Source organism: Podarcis melisellensis (assembly GCF_964234715.1).
Source record: "Podarcis melisellensis genome assembly, chromosome: W".
NCBI lineage: Eukaryota > Metazoa > Chordata > Lepidosauria > Squamata > Lacertidae > Podarcis > Podarcis melisellensis.
This window is the reverse complement of record NC_138535.1, coordinates 5,624,998-5,641,822: the sequence shown is the minus strand read 5'-3', so window position 1 is coordinate 5,641,822 and position 16,825 is coordinate 5,624,998. Positions and strand designations below refer to the sequence as shown.

The 16,825-nt window shown below is 41.7% G+C and overlaps 1 protein-coding gene across 1 annotated transcript; it reads left to right on the top strand.

Annotated features, from left to right (window-relative positions):
* Nucleotides 1-3,402: 3,402 nt before the first annotated feature.
* Nucleotides 3,403-10,331, top strand: LOC309361308 (microtubule nucleation factor SSNA1-like). The gene is made up of 3 exons (XM_081896195.1): nucleotides 3,403-3,497; nucleotides 6,819-7,018; nucleotides 10,196-10,331. The coding sequence occupies exons 1-3, from the start codon at nucleotides 3,446-3,448 to the stop codon at nucleotides 10,295-10,297; spliced, it is 354 nt and encodes a 117-aa protein (XP_081752321.1). The 5' UTR covers nucleotides 3,403-3,445; the 3' UTR covers nucleotides 10,298-10,331.
* Nucleotides 10,332-16,825: the final 6,494 nt, after the last annotated feature.

The following is a 16,825-nucleotide window of genomic DNA, read 5'->3' as shown; positions in this document are numbered from 1 at the left end:
CTGGCGCTTCAGTTCCCAGCCTTGGAGGAAAAAACCGGGCGCTTTGCTTGTGAACAAGTAACTTTATTGTGTGGGAACCGTAGCACCCAGTGGATCTCCCCCACCCAGTGGATCTCTCCCACCCAATGGATCTCTTGCACCGGCACTTCAGTTCCCAGCCTTGGGAACCGTAGCGTCACCAAACGGATGGTGCCCAGTGGGTCTCTCCCACCCAGTGGATCTCTCGCACCCGGCAATTCAATTCCGGGGGGGGACTTTATTGTGTGGGAACCGTAGCACCCAGTGGATCTCTCCCACCCAGTGGATCTCTTGCACCGGCACTTCAGTTCCCAGCCTTGGGAACCGTAGCGTCACCAAACGGATGGCGCCCAGTGGATCTCTCCCACCCAGTGGATCTCTCCCACCCAGTGGATCTCTCGCACCCGGCAATTCAATTCCTGGGGGGGACTTTATTGTGTGGGAACCGTAGCACCCAGTGGATCTCTCCCACCCAATGGATCTCTCGCACCAGCACTTCAATTCCCCGCCTTGGGAGCCGTAGCATCCCCAAACGGACAGCACCCAGTGGATCTCTCCCACCGGAGGATATCTCCACCCAGTGGATCTCTCCCGCCCAGTGGATCTCTCCCACCCGGCGGATCTCCCCCACCCAATGGATCTCTTGCACCCGGCAGTTCAGTTCCCAGCCTTGGGAACCGTAGCGTCACCAAACGGATGGCGCCCAGTGGATCTCTCGCACCCGGCAATTCAATTCCTGGGGGGGGGACTTTCTTGTGTGGGAACCGTAGCACCTAGTGGATCTCTCCCACCCAGTGGATCTCTTGCACACGACAGTTCAGTTCCCAGCCTTGGGAACCGTAGCACCCCCAAATGGACAGCACCCAGTGGATCTCTCCCACCCGGAGAATCTCTCCACCCGGTGGATCTCTCCTGCCCAGTGGATCTCTCCCACCTGGCGGATCTCTCTCACCCGGCGCTTCAGTTCCCAGCTTGGAGGAAAAAACCGGGCGCTTTGCTTGTGAACAAGTAACTTTATTGTGTGGGAACCGTAGCACCCAGTGGATCTCTCCCACCCAGTGGATCTCTTGCACCGGCACTTCAGTTCCCAGCCTTGGGAACCGTAGCGTCACCAAACGGATGGCGCCCAGTGGATCTCTCCCACCCAGTGGATCTCTCGCACCCGGCAATTCAATTCCTGGGGGGACTTTATTGTGTGGGAACCGTAGCACCCAGTGGATCTCTCCCACCCAGTGGATCTCTCCCACCCAATGGATCTCTCGCACCAGTACTTCAATTCCCAGCCTTGGGAACCGTAGCACCCCCAAACGGACGGCACCCAGTGGATCTCTCCCACCTGGAGGATCTCTCCACCCGGTGGATCTCTCCTGCCCAGTGGATCTCTCCCACCTGGCGGATCTCTCTCACCTGGCGCTTCAGTTCCCAGCCTTGGAGGAAAAAACCGGGCGCTTTGCTTGTGAACAAGTAACTTTATTGTGTGGGAACCGTAGCACCCAGTGGATCTCCCCCACCCAGTGGATCTCTCCCACCCAATGGATCTCTTGCACCGGCACTTCAGTTCCCAGCCTTGGGAACCGTAGCGTCACCAAACGGATGGTGCCCAGTGGGTCTCTCCCACCCAGTGGATCTCTCGCACCCGGCAATTCAATTCCGGGGGGGGACTTTATTGTGTGGGAACCGTAGCACCCAGTGGATCTCTCCCACCCAGTGGATCTCTTGCACCGGCACTTCAGTTCCCAGCCTTGGGAACCGTAGCGTCACCAAACGGATGGCGCCCAGTGGATCTCTCCCACCCAGTGGATCTCTCGCACCCGGCAATTCAATTCCTGGGGGGACTTTATTGTGTGGGAACCGTAGCACCCAGTGGATCTCTCCCACCCAGTGGATCTCTCCCACCCAATGGATCTCTCGCACCAGTACTTCAATTCCCAGCCTTGGGAACCGTAGCATCCCCAAACGGACGGCAACCAGTGGACCTCTCCCACCCAGAGGATCTCTCCACCCGGAGAGATCTCTCCCAGCCTTGGAGAATAAAACCAGGCACTTTGATTACGAATAAATAACCTTATTGTGTGGGAACCGTAGCACCCAGTGGATCTCTCCCACCCGGAGGATCTCTCCCACCCAGCGCTTTGGTTCCCAACCTTGGAGGAAAAAACCGGGCGCTTTGCTTGTGAACAAGTAACTTAATTGTGTGGGAACTGTAGCACCCAGTGGATCTCTCCCACCCAGTGGATCTCTCCCACCCAGTGGATCTCTCCCACCCGGTGGATCTCTCACACTTAGCCGATCCCTCCACCCCTGTGGGAACCGCAGCATCCCCAAATGGCCGGCACCCAGTGGATCTCTCCCGCCCAGTGGATCTCTCCCACCTGGCGGATCTCTCCAACCCGGCAGATCTCTCCCACTCCCAAATGGATGGCGCCCAGCGGATCTCTCGCACCCGGCGATTCAAATCATGGGGGAACTTTATTGTGTGGGAACTGTAGCACCTAGTGGATCTCTCCCACCCAGTGGATTTCTCGCACCCGGCACTTCAATTCCCAGCCTTGGGAACCATAGCGTTCCAAAACAGATGGCACCCAGTGGATCCCTCCCACCCGGTGGATCTCTCACGCTAAGCCGATCCACCCCACCCAGTGGATATCTCACGCTTAACCGATCCCTCCAACCCAGTGGATCTCTCCCACCCGGAGATTCAATTCCTGGGGGGACTTTATTGTGTGGGAACCGTAGCACCCAGTGGATCTCTCCCACCCAGTGGATCTCTTGCACCCGGCACTTCAGTTCCCAGCATTGGGAACCGTAGCGTTCCCAAAAGGACGGCACCCGCCGGATCTCTCCCACCCGGTGGATCTCCCACGCTCAGCCTCCACCCTGCGGATCCCTCCATCCCAGCAGATCCCTCCCACCCAGCGGATCTCTCGCGCTTAGCCGATCCCTCCCACCCAGCGGATCCCCCGACCCAGCGGATCCCTCCCACCCAGCGGATCTCTCCTACCCGGTGGATCTCTCACACTTAGCCGATCCCTCCACCCCTGTGGATCCCTCCATCCCCCACCCCAGATCCCTCCCACCCAGCGGATCTCTTGCGCTTAGCCGATCCCTCCACCCCTGTGGATCCCTCCCACCCAGCAGATCCCTCCCACCCAGCGGATCACTCAGATATCCCAACCCAGCATATCCCTCCGATCAAGTGGATCCCTCCGATCAAGTGGATCCCTCCGATCAAGTGGATCCCTCCGATCAAGTGGATCCCTCCCGCCCAGCGCTTTAGCTCCCCCCTCCCCTCGCTTGTTCCCTCTCGCGTCCGAACGGCGGAGGAAACCCGCCCCCTCCTCTGCGCATGCGCGGAACCGGCGACGTTCGGGCGACCAGGCGCGACGTACGCGACGGGACGCGCGGCGGCGGCGGCGCTGACGTGGGGATGACGCAGCAAGGGGCGGCGCTCCAGAGCTACAACAACGAGCTGGTCAAATGTGAGGCGAAAAGGAAGCGGAACTACTCGAGCTCAGGCTCCGGCGGGGGGAGTAGGCCGCGTTGCTAGGGCGAAGGCGTTGCTAGGGAAAGCGCGGCGGGGATTGGATGGGAAGAAAGCGAGAAGGCCAATTGGAAGGGGCGAGGGGAGGGCCGGGCGTCGCTATTGGGCGAGCGGTTCGAAGGGGCGGGCGCAGGCGGGAGGGAAGGCCGCGTTGCTAGGGCGGCGGCGGCGTTGCTAGGGAAAGCGCGGCGGGGATTGGCTGGCGAGGGAGCGAGGCGGCCAATGGGAGACGCGGAGGCAAAGGCCGGGCGTTGCTATTGGGCGAGCGGCCTGAGGGGCGGAGACGTTTGAGCCGTCGCCGCGTTGCTATAGGACGGGGAAGCCGTGGCCGCGTTGCTAGGGAGGCGTTGCTAGGGGTGCGCGGCCGTGATTGGCTGAAGAGGTAGCGAGGCGGCCAATGGGAGCGGATGGCGGGGAGTTTCTCGCGTTGCTATTGGCTGGCGGAGCGGAGGAGGGGAGGGACGCGCGTTGCTATTGGCTGCGCGGTTTGAGGGGAGGAGCTGTTTGCTTGGAGGCGTAGCGAGGCGGCCAATGGGAGGGAGCGAAGCGGCGGGCGGGAAATTCCGAGCGTTCTAATTGGCCGCGCGGGGTGAGGGGCGGGTGCAGGCGTGGGTTTCTATTGGCCGCGCGGCTTGAAGGGCGGAGACGTTTGAGCCGTTGCCTCCTTGCTATTGGACGGGGTGGCCGTGCTCTGAGGGGAGGCCGCGTTGCTAGGGAGGCGTTGCTAGGGGAGGTAGTGAGGCGGCCAATTGGAGCGGAGCTATGCGGATGGCGGGAAGTTTCTCGCGTTGCTATTGGCTGGCGGAGCGGAGGAGGGGAAGGGCGCGCGTTGCTATTGGCTTAGCTGTTTGAGGGGCGGAGGCGTATCGAAGGACGTGCGTTGCTATTGGCTGCGCGGTGTGAGGGGAGGAGCTGTTTGCCTGGAGGCCAATGGGAGGGAGCGAAGCGGCGGGCGGGAAATTCCGAGCGTTCTTATTGGCCGCGCGGAGTGAGGGGCGGGTGCAGGCGTGGGAGGACGCGCGCTTCTATTGGCTGCGCGGTTTGAGGGGAGGGCGCTGACTGCCTGGAGGCGGCCAATGGGAGGGGGGGGCGGGATGTTCCGCGCGTTCTTATTGGCCGCGCAGTTTGGAGGCGTAGCGAGGCGGCCAATAGGAGGGGGACGGGAAGTTCCGAGCGTTCTTATTGGCCGCGCGGGGCGAGGGGCGGGTGCAGGCCTGAGGGGACGCGCGTTTCTTTTGGCCGCGCCGTTTGAGGGGCTTGGAGGAGGCCGCGTTGCTATGGCGACGACGTAGGCGGTGCCCTAGCCAGCCCGGCGCTGATTGGCTGAGACGCAACCAGGCGACCAATGGGAGGGAGGCGAGGCGGCGGGCGGGCAATTCGGAGCGTTGCGATTGGCTGCGAGGGGCGGGGAAGTGTCTAAGGCCGTGAGAGGACGCGCGTCGCGATTGGACGGACGGGTTGAGGGGCGGGACGGCGGCCTAGCGCGGTTGCTATGGCGACGAAGCCTAGCTGGATTTGGGGGAAATTAATTAAATTTATTATTATTATTATTATTATGATGGTTTAAATTTAATCATTACCCTGTTAATATATTTAATTATGAGAATCTGGAATCCAGTTTGTTTGAAGGAAATCTCCAGGATGAGTGGTATTAATATTCATATTATTAATAATAAAATAATAATATTATTAATATTAATATTTTTATGACTACATCTCTAGGTGTTGAGGACCTTATTATTATTATTAATATTATGATGATCATTCAATCTCCAGGTACTGAGATACATCTTAATATTGGAGGACATTATTATTATTATTATTATTATTATTATTGAATTCCTATTATTATTATTATTATTATTATTATTATTATTATTATTATTATTATTAATATTATTATTATTAATTCCCAGGCATTAATTCTTCTTCTTCTTCTTATTAAATCTCCGGGCATTGAGGACATTATTATTATTATTATTATTATTATTATTATTGAATTCCTATTAGTACTAGTATTAGTATTAATATTATTATTATTAATTCCCAGGCATTAATTATTATTCTTATTATTATTAAATCTCCGGGCATTGAGGACATTATTATTATTATTATTATTGAATTCCTATTAGTATTACTATTATTATTAATATTATTAGTATTAATTCCCAGGTAATTATTATTATTATTATTATTATTATTATTATTATTATTATTATCATTATTATTATTATTAACTCTCCGGGCATTGAGGACATTATTATTATTGAATTCCTATTAGTATTACTATTATTATTAATTATATTATTATTAATTCCCAGGCAATTATTATTATTATTATTATTATTATTATCATTATTATTATTATTAAATCTCCGGGCATTGAGGACATTATTATTATTGAATTCCTATTAGTATTACTATTATTATTAATTATATTATTATTAATTCCCAGGCAATTATTATTATTATTATTATTATTATTATTATCATTATTATTATTATTAAATCTCCGGGCATTGAGGACATTATTATTATTGAATTCCTATTAGTATTACTATTATTATTAATATTATTATTAATTCCCAGGCAATTATTATTATTATTATTATTATTATTATTACTACTATTATTATTATTCCTAATCCTCCAGGCATTGAGGACCTTTCCCTGAAATGGGACAAAAGGAACATTCTTATTATTCTTATCAATATTATTATTATTATTATGATTATTATTATTATTATCATTTCCCCAGGCATTGAGGACATTTCCCTCAAACATAATATTATCAATATTAATATTATTAATATTACTTCTTATTCTTATTCTCATTTCCCCAGGCATTGAGGACCTTATTATTATTATTAATTAATTATTATTACTATTATTATCACTATTATTATTATTATTCCTAATTCCCCAGGCATTGAGGACCTTATTCTTATTATTATCAATATTCTTATTCTTTTTATCATTTCCCCAGGCCTTGAGGACGTTATTATTATTATTATTATTAATTATTATTATTATTATTATTATTATTATTATTAATTATTATTATTCCAAATTCCACAGGCATTGAGGACCTTTCCCTCAAACGGGACAAAAGGAACATTCTTATCATTATTAATTATTATTATTTTCTTTAATATTATTATTATTATCATCATCATCATTATTATTTATTATGATTTATTAATTATTATTATTATTATTATTATTATTATTATTATTATTATTATTATTATTTCCCCAGGCATTGAGGACCTTTCCCTCAAACGGGACGAGCTCAGCAAGCAAATCCGTCAGGAGGAAGAGGAGAAATCGAAACTCCAAAACGACATCCGGGTTTTGACGGACAAGCTGTCGCGCGTCAACGAGAGCCTGGCGCGGAAAATGGCGTCGCGCAACGAGTTCGACCGGACCATCGCCGAGACGGAGGCGGCGTACATGAAGGTGGGGAAAATCGGCGAAATCAGTGAAAAAAAATCTGTGAAATCAGAAATCAGTGAAAATTGTGAATTTGGGGGGGGAGAAATCGGTGAAAAAACGGGATTTGTCGGGAAGAAATCGGTGAAAAATTGAGATTTTGGGGGGATAAATCGGTGAAAAAATGGGATTATGGGGGAGAAATCAGTGAGACGGAGGCGGCGTACATGAAGGTGGGAGAAATGGGTGAAATCAGTGAAAGAAATCAGTGAAATCAGAAAGCAGTGAAAATTGTGAATTTTTGGGGGGGAGAAATCGGTGAAAAATTGAGATTTTGGGGGGATAAATGGGTGAAAAAATGGGATTATGGGGAGAAATAAGTGAGACGGAGGTGGCGTACATGAAGGTGGGAGAAATTGGTGAAATCAGTGAAAGAAATCAGTGAAATCAGAAATCAGTGAAAATTGTGAATTTTTTTGGGGAGAAATAGTGAAAAAACGGGATTTGTCGGGAGGAAATCGGTGAAAAATTGAGATTTTTGGGGGATAAATCGGTGAAAAAAATGGGATTATGGGGGAGAAATCAGTGAGACGGAGGCGGCGTACATGAAGGTGGGAAAATTGGTGAAATCAGTGAAAAAATCAGTGAAAAGGTGGATTTTGGGGGGAGATCAGTGAAAATGGGATTTTGGGGGGAGAAATCGGTGAAAAATTGAGATTTTGGGAGGATAAATAAGTGAGACGGAGGCGGCGTACATGAAGGTGGGAGAAATTGGTGAAATCAGTGAAATAAAATCAGTGAAATCAGAAATCAGTGAAAATTGTGATGGGGGGATCGGTGAAAAATGGGATTTGTCGGGAAGAAATCGGTGAAAAATTGAGATTTTGGGGGGATAAATCGGTGAAAAAAAAATGGGGGAGAAATCAGTGAGACGGAGGCGGCGTACATGAAGGTGGGAGAAATTGGTGAAATCAGTGAAAAAAAATCAGTGAAATCAGAAAGCAGTGAAAATTGTGAATTTGGGGGGGAGAGAAATCGGTGAAAAATTGAGATTTTGGGGGGATAAATGGGTGAAAAAATGGGATTATGGGGGAGAAATCAGTGAGACGGAGGCGGCGTACATGAAGGTGGGGAAATTGGTGAAATCAGTGAAAAAAAAATCAGTGAAATCAGAAAGCAGTGAAAATTGTGAATTGGGGGGAGAAATCGGTGAAAAATTGAGATTTTGGGGGGATAAATCGGTGAAAAAAATGGGATTGTGGGGGAGAAATCAGTGAGACAGAGGCGGCGTACATGAAGGTGGGAGAAATTGGTGAAATCAGTGAAAAAATCAGTGAAATCAGAAAGCAGTAAAAATTGTGAATTTTGGGGGGAGAATTCGGTGAAAATTGAGATTTTGGGGGGGGATAAATGGGTGAAAAAATGGGATTATGGGGAGAAATAAGTGAGACGGAGGTGGCGTACACGAAGGTGGGAGAAATTGGTGAAATCAGTGAAAGAAATCAGTGAAATCAGAAAGCAGTGAAAATTGTGAATTGGGGGGGAGAAATCGGTGAAAAATTGAGATTTTGGGGGGATAAATCGGTGAAAAAAATGGGATTGTGGGGGAGAAATCAGTGAGACAGAGGCGGCGTACATGAAGGTGGGAGAAATTGGTGAAATCAGTGAAAAAATCAGTGAAATCAGAAAGCAGTAAAAATTGTGAATTTTGGGGGGAGAATTCGGTGAAAATTGAGATTTTGGGGGGGGATAAATGGGTGAAAAAATGGGATTATGGGGAGAAATAAGTGAGACGGAGGTGGCGTACACGAAGGTGGGAGAAATTGGTGAAATCAGTGAAAGAAATCAGTGAAATCAGAAATCAGTGAAAATTGTGAATTTTTTGGGGAGAAATCGTGAAAAAACAGGATTTGTCGGGAAGAAATCGGTGAAAAATTGAGATTTTGGGGGGATAAATCGGTGAAAAAATGGGATTATGGGGGAAGAAATCAGTGACCCCGAAAATCAACCGTAAATGCATATAAAAAGGCAATTCTTTGAAATCGGGCCCCAGGGTCATCTAGTCTGACCCCCTTTCCTTCCAGATCCTGGAGAGCTCCCAGACCCTCCTCAACGTCCTGCGCAAGGAAATCAGTGAAAAATGTGATTTTTGTGGGGAGAAATTGGTGAAAAATGGGATTTTGGGGGGGAGAAATTAGTGAAAGAATGGGATTTTTGTGGGGAGAAATTGGTGAAAAAATGGGATTTTTGTGGGAGAAATTAGTGAAAAAATGGGATTTTTGTGGGGAGAAATTGGTGAAAAAATGGGATTTTGGGGGGGAAATGGGGGAGAAATTGGTGAAAATGGGATTTGGGGGGGAAATTGGTGAAAATGGGATTTTGGGGGGAGAAATGGGGTTTTTGTGGGGAGAAATGAGTGAAAAAAATGGGATTTTGGGGGGAGAAATCAGTGAAAAATTGATTTTGGGGGGGAGAAATGGGGTTTTGGGGGAGAAATTGGTGAAAAAATGGGATTTTTGTGGAAAGAAATCAGTGAAAAAATGGGATTTGGGGGGGAATTGGTGAAAAAATGGGATTTTTGGGGGGAGAAATTGGTGAAAAAAATGGGATTTTGGGGGGAGAAATGAGTGAAAAATGATATTTTGGGGGGAGAAATTGGTGAAAAAATGGGATTTTTGGAAATCTGGCCCCAGGGTCATCTAGTCTGACCCCCTTTCCTTCCAGATCCTGGAGAGCTCCCAGACCCTCCTCAACGTCCTGCGCAAGGAAATCAGTGAAAAATGGGATTTTTGTGGGGAGAAATTGGTGAAAAAATGGGATTTTTGTGGGGAGAAATTGGTGAAAAAAATGATTTTTGGGGGGAGAAATGGGTGAAAAAATGGGATTTTTGGGGGGAGAAATCAGTGAAAAAAAATGATTTTTGGGGGGAGAAATGGGTGAAAAAATGGGATTTTTGTGGAAAGAAATCAGTGAAAAAAATGATTTTTGGGGGGAGAAATGGGTGAAAAAATGGGATTTTGGGGGGGAGAAATCAGTGAAAAAATGGGATTTTGGGGGGAGAAATGAGTGAAAAATGGGATTTTTGTGGAAAGAAATCAGTGAAAAAATGGGAATGGGGGGGAATTGGTGAATAAATCCATGTAAAAATGGGATTTTTGGAAATGGGGCCCCAGGGTCATCTAGTCTGACCCCCTTTCCTTCCAGATCCTGGAGAGCTCCCAGACCCTCCTCAACGTCCTGCGCAAGGAAGCCGGCAACCTGGCCAAGGCGGCGGATGCGAAAGGCGGCGGCGCCAAGGAGGCCTGAAAGGGAAGCGGGACTCGAACCCGGGACCGGGGGGTTGCATTGCGTGGGAATAAAGGGGCTTTTTCCCCCCTCTGTAAACGGACGCCTGGTTGTGGTTTTTTTTGGTGCGTATGTAGGTAGGGACATATACACACACACACAGATATGTGAAAATATATATTTATATATATATATATATATATATGGTGAAAAAATGGGATTGGGGGGGAGAAATTGGTGAAAAAATGGGATTTTTGTGGGAGAAATGGGGTTTTTGGGGGGAGAAATTGGTGAAAAAATGGGATTTTGGGGGGAGAAATGAGTGAAAAATGGGGGGTTTTTTGGGGGAAATGGGGTCTTTTAGGGAGAAATTGGTGAAAAAATGGGATTTTGGGGCGAGAAATCGGTGAAAAATGGGATCTTTGTGGGGAGAAATGAGTGCAAAATGGGGTTTTTTGGGGGGGAAATGGGGTCTTTTAGGGAGAAATTGGTGAAAAAATGGGATTTCGGGGGGAGAAATCGGTGAAAAATGGGATTTTGGGAGGAGAAATTGGTGGAAAAATTGGATTTGGGGGGAGAAATTGGTGAAAAAATGGGATTTTTGGGGGGAGAAATGAGTGAAAAAAATGGATTTTTGTGGGCAGAAATTGCTGAAAAAATGGGGTTTGGGGGGAGAAATGAGTGAAAAAAATGGGATTTTGGGGGGGAGAAATGGGTGAAAAAATGGGATTTTTGTGGGGAGAAATCGGTGAAAAATGGGATTTTTGTGGGGAGAAATCGGTGAAAAATGGGATTTTTGTGGGAGAAATGGGGTTTTTGGGGGGAGAAATGGGTGAAAAAATGGGATTTTTGTGGGAGAAATGGGGTTTTGGGGGGAGAAATGGGTGAAAAATGGGATTTTTGTGGGAGAAATGGGATTTTGGGGGGAGAAATCGGTGAAAAATGGGATTTTTGTGGGAGAAATGGGGTTTTGTGGGGAGAAATGGGTGAAAAAATGGGATTTTTGTGGGGAGAAATCGGTGAAAAATGGGATTTTTGTGGGAGAAATGGGGTTTTTGGGGGGAGGAAATGGGTGAAAAAATGGGATTTTTGTGGGGAGAAATTGGTGAAAAAATGGGATTTTTGGGGGGTTGCATTGCGTGGGAATAAAGGGGCTTTTTTCCCCCTCTGTAAACGGACGCCTGGTTGTGGTTTTTTTTTTGGTGCGTATGTAGGTAGGGACATATACACACACACACAGATATGCGGAATATATATATATATATATATATATATATATATATATATATATGGTGAAAAAATGGGATATATATTTAATATATATATATATATATATTATATATGATAGCACACATATATCTACGAAAGCATATATATATATATATATATATATATACACACACACATATACACAAGATATAGTGAATATATATATATATATATATATATATATATATATATATATATATATGTTACCTATTATATATAAAATAATATAATCTATCTATATCTATATATATATAAAATTATTATCTATAATATATTTTAGATATATATATATATAATATATGTAATATATTATATAGTGTACATATATAATATACTATATAATATATGATGTATTATATTATATATATATACTATATATATATATATTATATATATTATATATATATAAAATATATATATAATATAATACATCATATATTATATAGTATATTATATATGTACACTATATAATATATTACATATATATTATATATACCTGTGAAAATCTACGAAAGCATATATTATATATATATATATATATTTTAATATATTTATAATATATATATATTATATTTAATATATTTATAATATATATATATATATATATAGTATATTATATATATAATATAATACATCATATATTATATAGTATATTATATATGTACACTATATAATATATTACATATCTATTATATATTATATATTATATATAATAATTATATATATATATTATATAATAATTTTATATATATATTATATATTATATTATATATATATAAAATATATATATAATATAATACATCATATATTATATAGTATATTATATATGTACACTATATAATATATTACATATATATTATATATTATATATAATAATTATATATATATATATTATATAATAATTTTATATATATATTATATATTATATTATATATATATAAAATATATATATAATATAATACATCATATATTATATAGTATATTATATATGTACACTATATAATATATTACATATATATTATATATATTATATATATATAAAATATATATGGGTGTCAAAACAATGAGATAATTTCCCTATAGTCTGTATCAAAAATTATTTTAATCGGCGTTCACATTAATTGGAGGATCCATTTCAGGACAAGATACGCTAATCTCAGTCATATCAAACAATATACATTAATATCATTAATAGAATTTTAGGATATTATCCAAAGAAAGGGAGAATTTCGGTCCAGCCTCTGAAAAGCGAGTAATAACAAGGATATTAATATCAATAATAAGAATTAAGAATCATAGTAATCAGTTCTTTGGATCACTGTTCCCATCAATAATAATAATAATAATAATAATAATAATAATAATAATAATAATAATAATATTCTGCTCTTTTGATCACACTTTCCATTAATAATAATAATAATAATAATAATAATCTGCTCTTTCGATCACACTTTCCATTAATAATAATAATAATAATAATAATAATAATCAGCTCTTTCGATCACACTTTCCATCAATAATAATAATAATAATATTCTGCTCTTTCAATCACACTTTCCATTAATAATAATAATAATAATAATAATAATAATAATAATCAGCTCTTTCAATCACACTTTCCAATAATAATAATAATAATAATAATAATAATAATAATAATAATAATATTCAGCTCTTGATCACTCTGCCCTTCCACCCCATTCAAACCCCCATCAATAATAATAATAATAATAATAATAATAATAATCAGCTCTTTTGATTGCAGTACCCTTCCACCCCATCAATAATAATACTAATGATAATAATAATAATAATAATAATAATAATAATAATAATAATCCCGATTCCGGGTGGCTCAGAAGTATAGCGCAGGTTCACTGCCGAAGTCGGACCGGGCGCCGGCGCCGGCCGGGGTGAGCTGTGAAAATAATAATAATAATAATAATAATAATAATAATAATAAGCTGTGAAAATAATAATAATAATAATAATAATAATAATAATAATAATAATAATAAGCTGTGAAAATAATAAGAAGAAGAAGGAGAAGAAGCTGGGAAAATAATAATAATAATAATAATAATAATAATAATAATAATAATAATAATAATCTGGGAAAATAATAATATAATAATAAGAGGAAGAAGAAGCTGTGAAAATAATAACAATAATAATAATAATAATAATAATAATAATAAGCTGTGAAAACAACAATAATAATAATAATAATAATAATAATAATAATAATAATAATAAGAAGAAGCTGGGAAAAGAATAATATAATAATAAGAGGAAGAAGAAGAAGAAGCTGGGAAAATAATAATAATAATAATAACAACAACAACAAGAACAACAATAATAATAATCTGGGAAAATAATAATAAGAAGAAGGAGAAGAAGCTGGGAAAATAATAATAATAATAATAATAAGCTGTGAAAATAATAATAATAATAATAATAATAATAATAAGCTGGGAAAATAATAATAAGAAGATGGAGAAGAAGCTGGGGAAATAATAATAATAATAATAATAATAATAAGCTGGGAAAATAATAATATAATAATAATAATAAGAAGAAGAAGAAGAAGAAGAAGCTGGGGAAATAATAATAATAATAATAATAATAATAATAATAATAATAATAATAATCTGGGAAAATAATAAGAAGAAGAAGGAGAAGAAGCTGGGGAAATAATAATAATAATAATAATAATAATAAGCTGTGAAAATAATAATAATAATAATAATAATAATAATAATAATAATAATAAGCTGGGAAAATAATAATAAGAAGAAGGAGAAGAAGCTGGGGAAATAATAATAATAATAAGCTGGGAAAATAATAATAATATAATAATAATAATAAGAAGAAGAAGCTGGGGAAATAATAATAATAATAATAATAATAATAATCTGGGAAAATAATAAGAAGAAGAAGGGGAAGAAGCTGGGGAAATAATAATAATAATAATAAGCTGTGAAAATAATAATAATAATAATAATCTGTGAAAATAATAATAATAATAATAATAATAATAATAATAATCTGTGAAAATAATAATAATAATAATCTGGGAAAATAATAATAATAATAATAATAATAATAATAATAATAATAATAATAATAATAATAATAATTTTTATGCATTAACCTTACCATGGCGTGTTGGTCGGGCGAGTCGGCGCCCGGCGCTACAGTTCCCGCCTTCGGAGGCGCTTCCTCGAACCCGGCGCCTTTGGGGGAACCTGGGGAGGAAATGTCAATTCAATTTCCTGGAAGACAAACGTTCAAGGGAAATGGATTGTTGAAATAGGAGGAAGGGGAAGAGGAAGAAGAGGAGGAAAAAGAGGAAGAAGAAGAGGAGGAAAAAGAGGAAGAAGAGGAGGAGGAAGAAGAAGAGGAGGAGGAGGAAAAAGAAGAGGAAGAAGAGGAAAAAGAGGAAGAAGAAGAGGAAGAAGAGGAGGAAGAAGAGGAGGAAGAAGAGGAGGAAGAAGAGGAGGAAGACAAAGAAGAAGAGGAAGAAGAGGAGGAGGAAGAAGAAGAGGAGGAGGAGGAACAGGAGGAAAAAGAGGAGGAAGACAAAGAAGAAGAGGAAGAACAAGAGAGTGAAGAAGAGGAAGAAGAAGAAAAAGGAAGGAGAGGAGGAAGAGGAAGAAGAGGAGGAGGAAGAAGATAAGAAGAGGAGGAAAAAGAGGAAGAAGAAGAAGAGGAGGAGGAGGAAGAAGAGGAAGAAGAAGAGGAAGAAGAGGAGGAAAAAGAGGAAGAAGAAGAAGAGGAGGAGGAGGAAGAAGAGGAAGAAGAGGAGGAAGAAGAAGAGGAAGAAGAGGAGGAAGACAAAGAAGAAGAGGAAGAACAAGAGAGTGAAGAAGAGGAAGAAGAAGAAAAAGGAAGGAGAGGAGGAAGAGGAAGAAGAGGAGGAGGAAGAAGAAGAAGAAGAGGAGGAAAAAGAGGAAGAAGAAGAGGAGGAGGAGGAGGAAGAAGAAGAGGAAGAAGAGGAGGAAAAAGAGGAAGAAGAAGAGGAGGAGGAGGAAGAGGAGGAAAAAGAGGAGGAAGACAAAGAAGAAGAGGAAGAACAAGAGAGTGAAGAAGAGGAAGAAGAAGATAAAGGAAGGAGAGGAGGAAGAGGAAGAAGAGGAGGAGGAAGAAGAAGAAGAAGAGGAGGAAAAAGAGGAAGAAGAAGAAGAGGAGGAGGAGGAAGAAGAAGAGGAAGAAGAGGAGGAAAAAGAGGAAGAAGAAGAGGAGGAGGAGGAAGAGGAGGAAAAAGAGGAGGAAGACAAAGAAGAAGAGGAAGAACAAGAGAGTGAAGAAGAGGAAGAAGAAGAAAAAGGAAGGAGAGGAGGAAGAGGAAGAAGAGGAGGAGGAAGCAGAAGAAGAAGAGGAGGAAAAAGAGGAAGAAGAAGAGGAGGAGGAGGAAGAAGAAGAGGAAGAAGAGGAGGAAAAAGAGGAAGAAGAAGAGGAGGAGGAAAAAGAGGAGGAAGACAAAGAAGAAGAGGAAGAACAAGAGAGTGAAGAAGAGGAAGAAGAAGATAAAGGAAGGAGAGGAGGAAGAGGAAGAAGAGGAGGAGGAAGAAGAAGAAGAAGAAGAGGAGGAAAAAGAGGAAGAAGAAGAAGAGGAGGAGGAGGAAGAAGAGGAAGAAGAGGAGGAAAAAGAGGAAGAAGAAGAAGAGGAGGAGGAAGAAGAGGAAGAAGAAGAGGAAGAAGAGGAGGAAGAAAAAGAAGAAGAGGAAGAACAAGAGAGTGAAGAAGAGGAAGAAGAAGAAAAAGGAAGGAGAGGAGGAAAAGGAAGAAGAGGAGGAGGAAGCAGAAGAAGAAGAGGAGGAAAAAGAGGAAGAAGAAGAAGAGGAGGAGGAAGAAGAGGAAGAAGAGGAGGAAAAAGAGGAAGAAGAAGAAGAGGAGGAGGAAGAAGAGGAAGAAGAAGAGGAAGAAGAAGAGGAAGAAGAGGAGGAAGACAAAGAAGAAGAGGAAGAACAAGAGAGTGAAGAAGAGGAAGAAGAAGAAAAAGGAAGGAGAGGAGGAAGAGGAAGAAGAGGAGGAGGAAGAAGAAGAAGAAGAGGAGGAAAAAGAGGAAGAAGAAGAGGAGGAGGAGGAGGAAGAAGAGGAAGAAGAGGAAGAAGAGGAGGAAAAAGAGGAAGAAGAAGAAGAGGAGGAGGAGGAAGAAGAGGAAGAAGAAGAGGAAGAAGAAGAAGAGGAAGAAGAGGAGGAAGACAAAGAAGAAGAGGAAGAACAAGAGAGTGAAGAAGAGGAAGAAGAAGAAAAAGGAAGGAGAGGAGGAAG

Bases quoted from the DNA above. Each gene is read 5' to 3' on its own strand.
- LOC309361308 (XM_081896195.1), top strand. From the start codon at position 3,446: ATGACGCAGCAAGGGGCGGCGCTCCAGAGCTACAACAACGAGCTGGTC. The intron at 3,498-6,818 runs GTGAGGCGAAAA...TTATTTCCCCAG, and splicing joins CAACAACGAGCTGGTCAAAT to GCATTGAGGACCTTTCCCTC. The intron at 7,019-10,195 runs GTGGGGAAAATC...CTTTCCTTCCAG, and splicing joins CGGAGGCGGCGTACATGAAG to ATCCTGGAGAGCTCCCAGAC.